This window comes from Mastigoproctus giganteus, chromosome 13 (assembly GCF_048544385.1).
Source record: "Mastigoproctus giganteus isolate SK-2022 chromosome 13, ASM4854438v1, whole genome shotgun sequence".
NCBI lineage: Eukaryota > Metazoa > Arthropoda > Arachnida > Uropygi > Thelyphonidae > Mastigoproctus > Mastigoproctus giganteus.
Window position 1 is genome coordinate 100,358,373 of NC_143587.1, and position 12,617 is coordinate 100,370,989.

Sequence of the window (12,617 nt, forward strand, 5' to 3'; positions counted from 1 at the left end):
TATACACCTCTATCAGATCTCCTCGCTGGTGCCTAGTTTCCAGACACTGTAATTTGCAAAACTTAAGCCTTTCTTCGTAAGAACACCCATTTGTTCCATTCACTAATCTTGTTGCCCTTCTCTGTACTCATTCCATCAGCTCTACATCCTTCTTGAAATGAGGCCTCCATACCTGTATACAGTACTCTAGGTGTGGCCTGACCATTGCCTTATACAAGGGAATAATCACCTCCTTATCCGTGCTAGAAAAATTCCTACATATCATTGACAATACACCATGAGCTATTCTTGCAACCCGTCTGCACTGCTCAGAGAACTTCATATCTGCCCGCACAATTACTCCCAGGTCCTTTTCATTCTCTACCACTGTCAGTGTAGTACCACAGAGTTGATACGTTGCTCTGGGGTTGCCGTTTCCCATGTGTAGTACTTTACATTTGTCGATGTTAAACTTCATTTGCCAACTCTCAGCCCATCTGCTCAACCTTTCCAGATCCTGTTGCAGCAGCATAGTGTCAGTAGTGTCCTTGACAACCCTGCCAACCTTTGTATCGTCTGCAAACTTGGACATTAAGCTTGATATACCATCATCAATATCATTTATAAATACAGAAAACAATAATGGACCCAACACTGAGCCTTGAGGGACTCTACTAATAACATTAGTCCACGATGAGCAGTGTTCATTGATTACCACTCTCTGTCTTCTCCCCCTCAATCACCCCTTTATCCATAGCAGCAATTTGCCTCCAATGTCACACTGCTCCAATTTGTGCAGCAGTCTTCATGTGCAACAGTATCAAAAGCCTTTCTAAGATCCAAGTATATAATATCAAAGTTATTCCCTGCAACCAGTTCTTTTGTGACTGCATCATAGTATCCAATCAAATTGGTCAGGCAAGGCTTCCCCTTAACAAAATCATGTTGTGTCCGAGCTATAACTGAAGTCTTGTCTAAATGATCCTGCAGTGCTTCTTTAACCAGTGCCTCCATTAATTTTCCTGGAACAGAAGTTAAACTCACAGGTCTGTAATTACTTGTGTCAGCCTTTGGCCTCCTTTGTGAATTGGGGTCACATTTGCACATCTTCAGTCTGTGGGTACCTCCCCTGAGTCCAAGGAAGCTCTCATAATTATGGCTAAGGGTTTGCTTACTTCTTTTGCTGCCTCCTTTAATATAACTGGATAGGTCCCATCCACCCCAGGGGCCTTTCTTGTGTTTATCTTCAACAATTTCTCCTCCACTTTACTCTCAGTTATTTCAAGATTCTCTAGTTTACTGCTAGAGTTGAATACACCTCTGGCATTCCCCTTGCTGAATAACTCCTCATGTGTGAATGTCAATGCAAAATATTCATTTAGTTTGTTAGCTACCTGAGCAGGATCATCAACAGTTGACCCATCGATATCAAGTGGACCAATCTGATTCATCCCCTTCCTTCTAGAGTTTACATAAGTAAAGAACTCTTTGCTGTTTTTCTTTGCATCCCTTGCCAAGGATTTCTCGTAATCTGCCTTCGCCTGCCTAACCTCCTTTGTAACTTGGTTACAGATCAACTTGTATCTATCATAGGCTTCTGTGTCGTGTGTTAATTTGTATGTATCCTATGCATTTTTCTTCTCTGTCATATGCCGCATTAGTTCATCTGACATCCATTTAGGCCTAAACCTTGAACAATATTTCTTAGTTGGTATGTAAAGCCTAGTAGCTTCCAAGGTAAGTTCTTTGAATGCTTCCCATTTTGAATTTGCCGTTGGTAACATCATCAGTTGGTCCCACTGTATAGAATTTAAATACTGTCTCAGTCTATCGTAGTCGTCTTTACGAAAGCAATAACCCTTCCCTTTACCCTTAATGGTAGTTACCTCTTTGAGTAAATCCCACTTCAGCACACTGTGGTCACTGCCACCTAGTGGTTCATTTATCTGCAGATTCTTAATGCATGAAGAATCACTGCTGATAATCAAATCAAGAGTATTACTCCCTCTAGTTGCCTCCCGAACATGCTGATGTAGAAAACAATCATCCCATAAATCCACAAAAGCCTTGTTAGTGTGTGAGTGACCAGCCCCCAAATTCCAGTGAATATCTGGGAAATTAAAATCTCCCATTATAAGACTCTCTGATTTACTGGCCCACTATTTCCCTGTACAGTTTCTTATTATACTCATCAGAGTCATTAGGCCTATAGCACACTCCTACTCTCAATTTTGATCTCCCAATGCTTATGTCACACCAAACTGACTCGACACTGCACTGTCCAGCGATGTCGACTGGCTTCACTTCCTTGGATTTTATGTGTTTCTTAACTAATAGCATAACCCCTCCTCCCTTCCTATCCTGTCTATCCTTTGTGTAGATGTTGTACTCCCCAAATTCCAGTTCTGCATTCCTTATATCTGTGTGATACCTCGTCTCTGATATCCCAACAATATCTGCCTTTGATGTTTTGAGCAATTCCTCAAATTCATCAAATTTATTTACTAAACTCCTAGCATTGGTGTACACGCAAGTATACCTGCACCTGTTTCTATTCTTAGTTACCCTAACACAACCCATGTGTTTTCTTGTACCGCAATTACTCCCAGCAGTCTCTGAAATATCCTGCATCTTGTTTTTCAGGCTTCTGCTCATTCCAATAGAAGCAGTGCAAGAATCTCTTTCACCTCTGCCAGTGGCTACTGTTAATCTATTAGTCTTTGTCTTCCCCCCAAGCTAGCAGTTTTCCGACCCACCTAACACTGCCTCGATAGCATCAGCAAATACTCTTGTACCCTTTCGATTTAAGTGTGTCCCATCCCTGTAGAAGCAGGTGTAAGGAATTGTATCCCATCCCTGTAGAAATAGCACTGTATTCAGATATGGGAAGGCAATTTTAGCAAGGGGTCAAATCAGTAGATGGCAAATATGCAAAATCTGAATATAGTAGATAAAAATATGATACATAGCCAGGAAATTCATCAGGGGACTACTCCTGACCATGTGTTTCCAAACTTGTCTGTAGTATTAGAAAAAGTGGGGGGAGGCAAATAAGCAGCCTTTATTGTAATACTAGTAGACAAGGTAGTTCCTAGACAGTGTAAAAATAAAGTTAATAAAATGTAAATTAAAATAAATACAAATTTACAAAAGTGTAATGTGAAATATAATATAAACGTATGTGAAGTGCGGAAGGGGTGAAAGGTAATTAACGTGGTTGAAAATTAAAATTCAAATATAAAGCAGAGCAATTTGATCGAAAAAAGTGTACTTATTTATTTCTTTGTTATTTATTATTTTTCATTTTTATTTTTGTACAATTTTTTTTTTTTTTTGTTTGCTTCCTCAGTCCCAGTTAAATTTTGTACCAGGTTTTTCAAATAGATGGAGTGTTTGTATCACCCTCGTATTACAATAATTTGTAATACAAGGGTGATACGAATGCTCTGTCTATCTTCAATCCTATTGCTATTTTTGCCTTCTTTTGACGATCTTTTTCTCCCCTTCCCCTCCCCAAGACTTTTACCATTGCCCATACCATTTGCTTGTCCACACTTTCAATAAAATTGCTCTGCTTTATTTGAATTTTAATTTTCAACCACGTTAACTTAATTACCCTTCATCCCTTCCACACTTCACATACATTTGCATTGTATTTCACGTTACACTTTTGTAAATTTGTATTTATTTTAATTTACATTATTATTAACTTTATTTTTACGATGCGTAGGAACTACCTTGTCTACTAGTATTATGATAAAGGCCGCATATTTGCTTTCCCCCTTTTCTAATACTACAGACAAGTTTGGAAACACAGTGCCTGATACATGGTCAGAAGTAGTCCCCTGATGAATTTTCTGGCTATGTACCATATCTTCATTTACTATATTCAGATTTTGCATATTTGCCATCCCCTGATTCGACCCCTTGCTAAAATTGCCCTCCCATATCTGAATACAATGTTATTTACTTATTTGTTTCTTTGTTATTGATTATTTTTCATTTTTATTTTTGTACATTTTTTTAATTTTTTATTTTGTTTGCTTTCTCAGTCCAAGTTCATTTTTGTACTAGGTTTTTCAAATTCTTTCACCTGTTTAACCACTAGTTCACTTCCACTTTCGACTATCTCTTAAACTTCTCTTAGTTCCGGCACCGTGTGTACTTTCCATTTCCACAGACACTTTATTTATTTTACAAACCGCACATTATTTATATCTTTTTGCTTCCTTTGCTGCTCTGTGCATTTTGGAGCATTAGACATGATAATTTTTGCTATTTTCCTCTTTCTGCTTAGCATTAGCATTAGTAGAGGCATTTGATGCAAGAAAGCAAGCTTATGTAGCATCAGCCAAAAAAAAAAAATAAAAAAAAATAAAGTAAAATAAATAAATAAAAAATAACCACTTCCACTTCACCCCTCTGTTCGTTCGAAATACCTGTCCAGCTGAGCCTTAAACTTATTTAGGCTATCAACTTCCACGACAAGGGATGGAAGTCTGTTCCACCTACCAACCACCCGCTGGCTAAAGGCAAATTTCCGCACATCTATCTTTCCTCAATTTGAATTTATGCCCTCTCAGGTGATTATTCTGAGCAAGAGGAAGAATCCCATCAGCAATGAGCATGCTCAAACCATTCAAGGCTTTGTACACCTCTATCAGATCACCTCGCTGGTGCCTAGTCTCCAGACACTGTAATTTGCAAAATTTAAGCCTTTCTTCGTAAGAGCACCCCTTTGTTCCATTCACTAATCTTGTTGCCCTTCTCTGTACTCGTTACAGCAGCTCTACATCCTTCTTGAAATGAGGCCTCCAGGCCTGTATACAGTACTCTAGGTGTGGCCTGACCATTGCCTTATACAAGGGAATAATCACCTCCTTATCCCTGCTAGAAAAATTCCTATATATCATTGACAATACACCATGAGCTACTTTTGCAACCCATCTGCACTGCTCAGAGAACTTCATATCTGCCTGCACAACCACCCCCAGGTCCCTTTCATTCTCTACCACTGTCAGTGTAGTACCACAGAGTTGATACGTTGCTCTGGGGTTGCTGTTTCCCATGTGTAGTACTTTACATTTGTCAATGTTAAACTTCATTTGCCACCTCAGCAGCATAGTGTCAGTAGTGTCCTTGACAACCCTGCCAACCTTCGTATCATCTGCAAACTTGGACATTGAGCTTGATATACCATCATCAATATCATTTATAAATACGGAAAACAATAAAGGACCCAATACTGAACCCTGAGGGACTCCACTAATAACATTAGTCCACGATGAGCAGTGTCTGTTGATTACCGCTCTGTCTTCTCCCCCTCAACCACCCCTTTATCCATAGCAGCAATTTGCCTCCAATGCCACACTGCTCCAATTTGTGCAGCAGTCTTCCATGTGCAACAGTATCAAAAGCCTTTCTAAGATCCAAGTATATAATATCAAAGTTATTCCCTGCATTCAGTTCTTTTGAGACTGCATCATAGTATCCAATCAAATTGGTCAGGCAAGACTTCCCCTTAACAAAACCATGCTGTGTCCGAGCTATAACTGAAGTCTTGTCTAGATGATCCTGCAGTGCTTCTTTAACCAGTGCCTCCATTAATTTTCCGGGAACAGAAGTTAAACTCACAGGTCTATAATTACTTGTGTTAGCCTTTGATCCTCCTTTGTGAATTGGGGTCAAATTTGCACATCTCCAGTCCATGGGTACCTCCCCTGAGTCCAAGGAAGCTCTCATAATTATGGCTAAGGGTTTGCTTACTTCCTTTGCTGCCTCCTTTAATATAACTGGATAGATCCCATCAACCTCAGGTGCCTTTCTTGTGTTTATCTTCAACAATTTCTCCTCCACTTTACTCTCAGTTATTACAAGATTCTCTAGCTTACTGCCAGAGTTGAATACACCTCTGGCATTCCCCTCGCTGAATAACTCCTCATGTGTGAATGTCGATGCAAAATATTCATTTAGTTTGTTAGCTACCTGAGCAGGGTCATCAACAGTTGACCCATCGATATCAAGTGGACCAATCTGATTCATCCCCTTCCTTCTAGATTTTACATAAGTAAAGAACTCTTTGCTGTTTTTCTTCGCATCCCTTGCCAAGGATCTCTCGTAATCTGCCTTCGCCTGCCTAACCTTCTTTGTAACTTGGTTACAGATCAACTTGTATCTATCATAGGCTTCTGTGTCACATGTTAATTTGTATGTATCCTATGCATTTTTCTTCTCTGCCATATGCCTCATTAGTTCATCTGACATCCATTTAGGCCTAAACCTTGAACAATATTTCTTAGTTGGTATGTAAAGCCTAGTAGCTTCCAAGATAAGTTCTTTGAATGCTTCCCATTTTGAATTTGCTGTTGGTAACATCATCAGTTGATCCCACTGTATAGAATTTAAATACTGTCTCAGTCCATCATAGTCGCCTTTACGAAAGCAATAACTCTTCCCTTTACCCCTAATGGTAGTTACCTCTTTGAGTCACTCCCACTTCAGAACACTGTGATCACTGCCACTTAGTGGTTCATTTATCTGCAGATTCTCAATGCGTGAAGGATCACTACTGCTAATCAAATCTAGAGTATTACTCCCTCTAGTTGCCTCCCGAACATGCTGATGTAGAAAACAATCATCCAATAAATCCACAAAAGCCTTGCTAGTGTGTGAGTGACCAGCCCCCAAATTCCAGTCAATATCTGGGAAATTAAAATCCCCCATTATAAGACTCTCTGATTTACTGGCCCACTCTATTTCTCTGTACAGTTTCTTATTATATTCATCAGAGTCATTAGGCCTATAGCACACTCCTACTCTCAATTTTGATCTCCCAATGCTTATGTCACACCAAACTGACTCGACACTGCACTGTCCAGCAATGTCGACTGGCTTCACTTCCTTGGATTTTATGTGTTTTTTAACTAATAGCATAACCCCTCCTCCCTTCCTATCCTGTCTGTCCTTTCTGTAGACATTGTACTCCCCAAATTCCAGTTCTGCATTCCTTATATCTGTGTGACACCACGTCTCTGAAATCCCAACAATATCTGCCTTTGATGTTTTGAGCAATACCTGCTTATTTTGCTTCTTAACAGTTGTATATTACTACTATATATATATAATTACTGATTAACCTAATTCATAATCCCCTTCTTTCAAAAATTCATTAGAATTGCCAAGACCACAGGTTATGTTCAGTTTCTGTTTCATACCTTTTATTCATGTATTTCCATAGGTGCTGTTAGTATTATGATAAATAATGCGAGGAAGTAAACTTAAAGAGAATTGGCAAAAAAAAAAAACCACCCAACTTATACATCCATTCCCATCCAAGAATTGTCTAGGTCTTCCTTGAATTTATTCAAACTATCCACTTTCATAACAACAGATGGAAATTTGTTCCAACAAGGAACCATCCGCTGGCTGAAAGTAAACTTCTGCACATTTATCCTGTAATCATCCTCCCTCAATTTGAATTTATGCCCCCTCATTGTTCTCCTTCAAGAGGAAGAATGCCATCAACATTGAGCATACTCAATCCAGTCACGGCCTTAAACACCTCAATAAGATCTCCTTGCAGGTGTCTAATCACCAGATGCTGCAATTTGCAGAACTGAAGCTTGTTTTTGGTAAGAGCACCCCTTTTTTTTGGTCTGCACCCATTCCAGCAGTTCTACATCCTTCTTAAAATGAGGCCTCTAAACCTGTATACAGAATTCTAGATGTGCAAAGAGATAATCACTTCATTATCCCTGCTAGTAAAGTTCCTGTATATCACTGACAAAACTCCACGAGCTGTTCTGGCCACTCAGAGTGGTCTGCACCACTCAGAGAACTTCAATATCTGACTGTACAATTAACCCATGTCTTTTTTTTTTTATTTTCCATTATCTGAGTGTAGTACCACACAGTTAGTATGTTAATCTGGGATTACTGCTACCCATATGCAGTACCTTGCATTTGTCAATAATAAATTTCAACTGCTATTTCTCAGCCCATTTGCTTAATTTTTCTAGATTTTGTTGCAGTAGTTGACCTTGATTACTGTTGTTAACCACCCTGCAAAACTTTGCATCATCAGCAAACTTAGATATTAAGCTTGATATACCTTCATTAATATCATTAATAAATATTGACAGTAACAAAGGGTTCAGCACTGAACTCTTGGGGACTCCACTAATAATCTTAGTCCACAAAGAGCATTGCCCATTGATTTGTACAGCTGTTCTTTTGAGCTGGCATCTATGATTCTACCACTGCCTTCTAAACCAATAACGATGCATTCTTTTAGGACACAGTTATTTTCTTTTAATAATAGAATTATATAACAATTGAAATAATAAGCAGCTTTACAATGTATAATAGTTTTACATTTTTTTAAGGTCTTTGACTGACTTTAGCAAGAAATTATATCACTCAGTTTATATAAGTAATATAAAATTACAAGCAATAAGTAAATAGAGGTTGTGAAGAACAACAACAAAAAAAACTTATCAGAACTTTTAAAGCAAATACTTATTAGGATAAAAAACCACTTTCCACTGGTATATGATAAAATACACAAAAGAAATGAGAACATCTACAAGGTTACCTTTTCCACACCCTCTTCAACTTCCTTTTCTTTTATTGCATCAATAATCATTTGTACAATTTTTAAATTTCCAACCATGCAGGCCATGTGCAGAGGGGTGGAATGTAAATAATCAAAAACTTGTACTTCTGCACCAGCATTTAGTAACAATTCTGCAACTTCTGTATTTCCATAGGTAGCTGCATAATGAAAAGGAGTCATTTCTTGATGATCATACACCTGTTCAAAAAAGTTACCTGTTATATCATAAGTTAATTCAAACACAAAACAAATATATAATCATTAAAATAACTATTTTAAAGTTAAATTTTAAAAATTATAATCATGTATTATGTATATATAAAGTGCTTTAGCATCATAATAATGATGCTAAAGCACTTTATATATACATAGTCCAAATTTGTTCGCAGCTTGAGGCTCTAGCCCTAAATGCACCTTAGTCTAAATTATAATCATTTAAATATATGGCCATTGAGTCATGATAAAGTATGGCAACTCATTAACTTAACAGTTGTGACAAACATTTATTTAAATACATGATCTTTAAAAACTGGATCAATGGTTGAGCTTGGCAGCTCGTTAACTTAACAGTTAATTATAAAACAAAACAAATACATAATAATTGAAATAATTATTTTAAATTTAAATTTTAAAAATTATAATAATTTAAATACATGACCATTGAGGCATGATAAAGCATGGAAACTCGTTAACTTAGCAATTGCGTTAAATTTTATAATGTCAGCAGTCACATTTATACAAAACAGGCCTCCGAAATTAGAAGCATATGGCATGGGCATTAAAAACTAAAATATTACTTCAGCAATGGCAATTTTTTTTTTTTTTTTTTAATTTTTCATAATATTTTAATTTTTTAAATTCTAAATTTAAAACATTAAATAAACATAACTGATAGAGATATCTCCTGAATTTTTATTTATTTATTTTATCTTATCAAATAAAAATTGAAGAAATCAACATAATTATATTATTCATTACGTTGATTTCTTCATTATTATTTTATTATTTACTATTTTATCTTGTCAAATAAAAACAGAAGAAATCAATATAATGATATTATTTTCAAAAACAATATTTGTTGAGTTACTGATTATTTTTATTTAGTATTAGCCATATAGTACAAGAAAGCCACAGGCTTTTTGTGCACTAGCCAAATATAAAAAAAAAATAAAAAATATATTAAAAATTAAAATAAACTACATGTGTGTTTACCTCCTCACATAGAAGAATATTCAGCTAATTGTTATTGTTTAGGTTTTTTTGGTAGAAGAGCTTCTTTGGCCATACTTCACTCTTATAGTTGCACTATTAGTTCAAATTTTTAAACTTTATTTGTATTATATTTGGTGACAGAATTTTATCTGGACTCGTGTCATCCTTGAGAATATCCATTAGAGACTGTTATAAGCTAAGCTGAGTATTTTAAAAGATAGTTTGATAAAGTGGACAGTCAGTCCAACAATCGATTGTGTACAGTGATGCAAACTTCACATCACGAACATGTTGGTGGCTCTTCTTTTTAAGTAAATATGAATGTGTGCAGTGTGTAAGAAAAACTTCTTGTCTGTCTTTTTGGAAACTTGATTTCCAAGGTTGGGATGCTTGCTTTATTTGCAATAATTTATTACTTATGTGACATTTCCAGAAATGTGTCTATCTTTCATTAGTGTCTTTTTGAATGATAGAAATATAATCATGATATGGGACTTGATTTGCTACGCAATCTGCTCGTTAATGTTTAAAATCCTTGCATATCCAGTGGCAGCCTCTGACAAGTCCATTTAAAGAAGAGGTTAAAAGGGGTGAAAAGAGCCATATGAGCACTTCTTTTTTTTTTTTTCAGAGCCAGCAAATTGAAAAGTATAGAAAGCAATCACTAGTGAGTGCTACTGGCTCATATCCAAATCCGTCAAGAACCAAAAGAAGTTTTGAAATAAGACATGTGAATGAAAACTGAATCATAAACTTCTGCTGAAAGTAGTCCTAAACAAGCTAAGTAACTTGATTATTCTAGGAATGCTATCCTCACTCATGAAGTTTGCTTGTGTTCCTCTCTGGCTTGAATAAAGCAGCTTGATTGCCTTTTAATTGTGTTATGCTAATGTTTGAAAACTTGAACATAGCTTTTCAATCCTATGTATCTCACATCCATGTATTGAGATTATTACTCCTAGATATTAGCATTAGTAGAGGCATATGATGCAAGAAAGCAAGCTTATGCAGCATCAGCTAAAAAAAAACTTTCACTTCACCCCTCCATTCGTTCGAAATACCTGTCCAGCTGAGACTTGAATTTATTTAGGCTATCAACTTCCACAACAAAGGATGGAAGTCTGTTCCAACCAACCAACTACCCGCTGGCTAAAGGAAAATTTCTGCACATCTATCCTACATCTGTCTTTCCTCAATTTGAATTTATGCCCTCTCAGGTGATCATTCTGAGCAAGAGGCAGAATCCCATCAGCATTGAGCATGCTCAAACCATTCAAGGCTTTATACACCTCTATCAGATCACCCTGCCGGTGCCTAGTCTCCAAACACTGTAATTTGCAAAACTTAAGCCTTTCTTCGTAAGAGCAACCCTTTGTTCCATTCACTAATCTTGTTGCCCTTCTCTGTACTCGTTCCAGCAGCTCTACATCCTTCTTGAAATGAGGCCTCCAGACCTGTATACAGTACTCAAGGTGTGGCCTGACCATTGCCTTATACAAGGGAATAACCATGTTGAAGAATGTTAGTGCAAATTTATTATACCAGCAGATTTTTAAACCTTCCATTTCCATTTTGGAAGACAACTGCCAGAGCAAACTAAACAGAGAATGATTGACTTAGTCAGACTTTTCTACTGCCAAGGTCATGGAAAGTCTAGGAGGGTATACATGAGAGCCTTGCCAATCAAATTCAGTTCTGAAGAAACTGGGCAAGGCTTGCGGGATAGAATTTTTCTCATTGTTGTCTGTGCTTTTTAACAGAGAACTGTTTTTATGTAGCTGGGATACACTTGAATAAAAGGGGTGCAAGAATATTTGCTGATGCTGTCGAAGCAGGTTGGAAAACTGCTTGGGGAGGAATGAGATATACAGACTAATAGATTAAAGGCAGTTGCAGGAAGAGGCAAAAGTGATTTCTGCACTTCTATTGGGACATGCAGTAGCCTAAAAAGCAAGCTGTCAGGATTACAAGCCCTGCTAGGGATCCTCATGAGAGAAGCACATACATGGACTAAAAAAGGATAACAAAGAACAGAAACAGGCAATTTTAGATTAGTATATACATTAATGAGTATGGTCTTGGCACACCCAGGGTCCTGAGCTGGATATCATCATTCTTCTCTTTCTTGGTGATTCCCTTCTATTTTTCTCTCTCTCTCAGGGTAACTGGGAAATTTTTTTTTGACTAGTGTAGCATAAGCCACAGGCTTCCTTGCGCCATATGGCTAATAATAATACTAGGAGTACTGCAAATAAATTTGATAAATTTGAAACTTAAGTCATCAAATGTAGATATACTGTAGGGGTATTGAATATTTGGTGCCACTCAGATGTAAGGGATGCAGAATGAATATGGTGAGTTCAATGTATTCATAAAAGACAGACAGGAGAGGAGGTGGGAGGGGGGGGAAGTTGTGTTGTTAGTTAAGAAATACTTACACTCTAAGGCAGTACATCTAGTTAACATGATGGCTAGTGAATGTTCAGTTGGTATGGTGTGATGTAAGAACTGTAAAGACAAAAATGGAGTAGGAGCATACAGACATATTGAGTGGGCCAGTAAATCAGAATAGCTGACAATGGAGGATTTTTAACTTTCCAGATACTGATTAGAACTTGTGTGTTGGTCACACATGCAGTAGCAAAATTTCTGTGTATTTACTGGATGACTATTTTCTACACCAGAATATTAGAGAGGCAAAACAAGAGAAAGCCACACTCTTGATCTAGTTATCAGCAGTGATTCTTCATAGTTCAGAGTATCCAGGTAAAGGAAGCACTAGGTGGCATTTTTCATCTAAACTGTGTCCGGA

At 37.1% G+C, this 12,617-nt stretch overlaps 1 protein-coding gene across 1 annotated transcript in view; it reads right to left on the minus strand.

Annotated features, from left to right (window-relative positions):
- Window positions 1-12,617, minus strand: part of LOC150076305 (transient receptor potential cation channel subfamily A member 1 homolog) — a 379,883-nt gene that overhangs the window by 274,417 nt on the left and 92,849 nt on the right. The window contains exon 6 of the mRNA XM_090387313.1: window positions 8,573-8,791. Coding sequence (XP_090243439.1) covers window positions 8,573-8,791 — 219 coding nt within the window. The remainder of the gene's footprint in view (window positions 1-8,572; window positions 8,792-12,617) is intronic.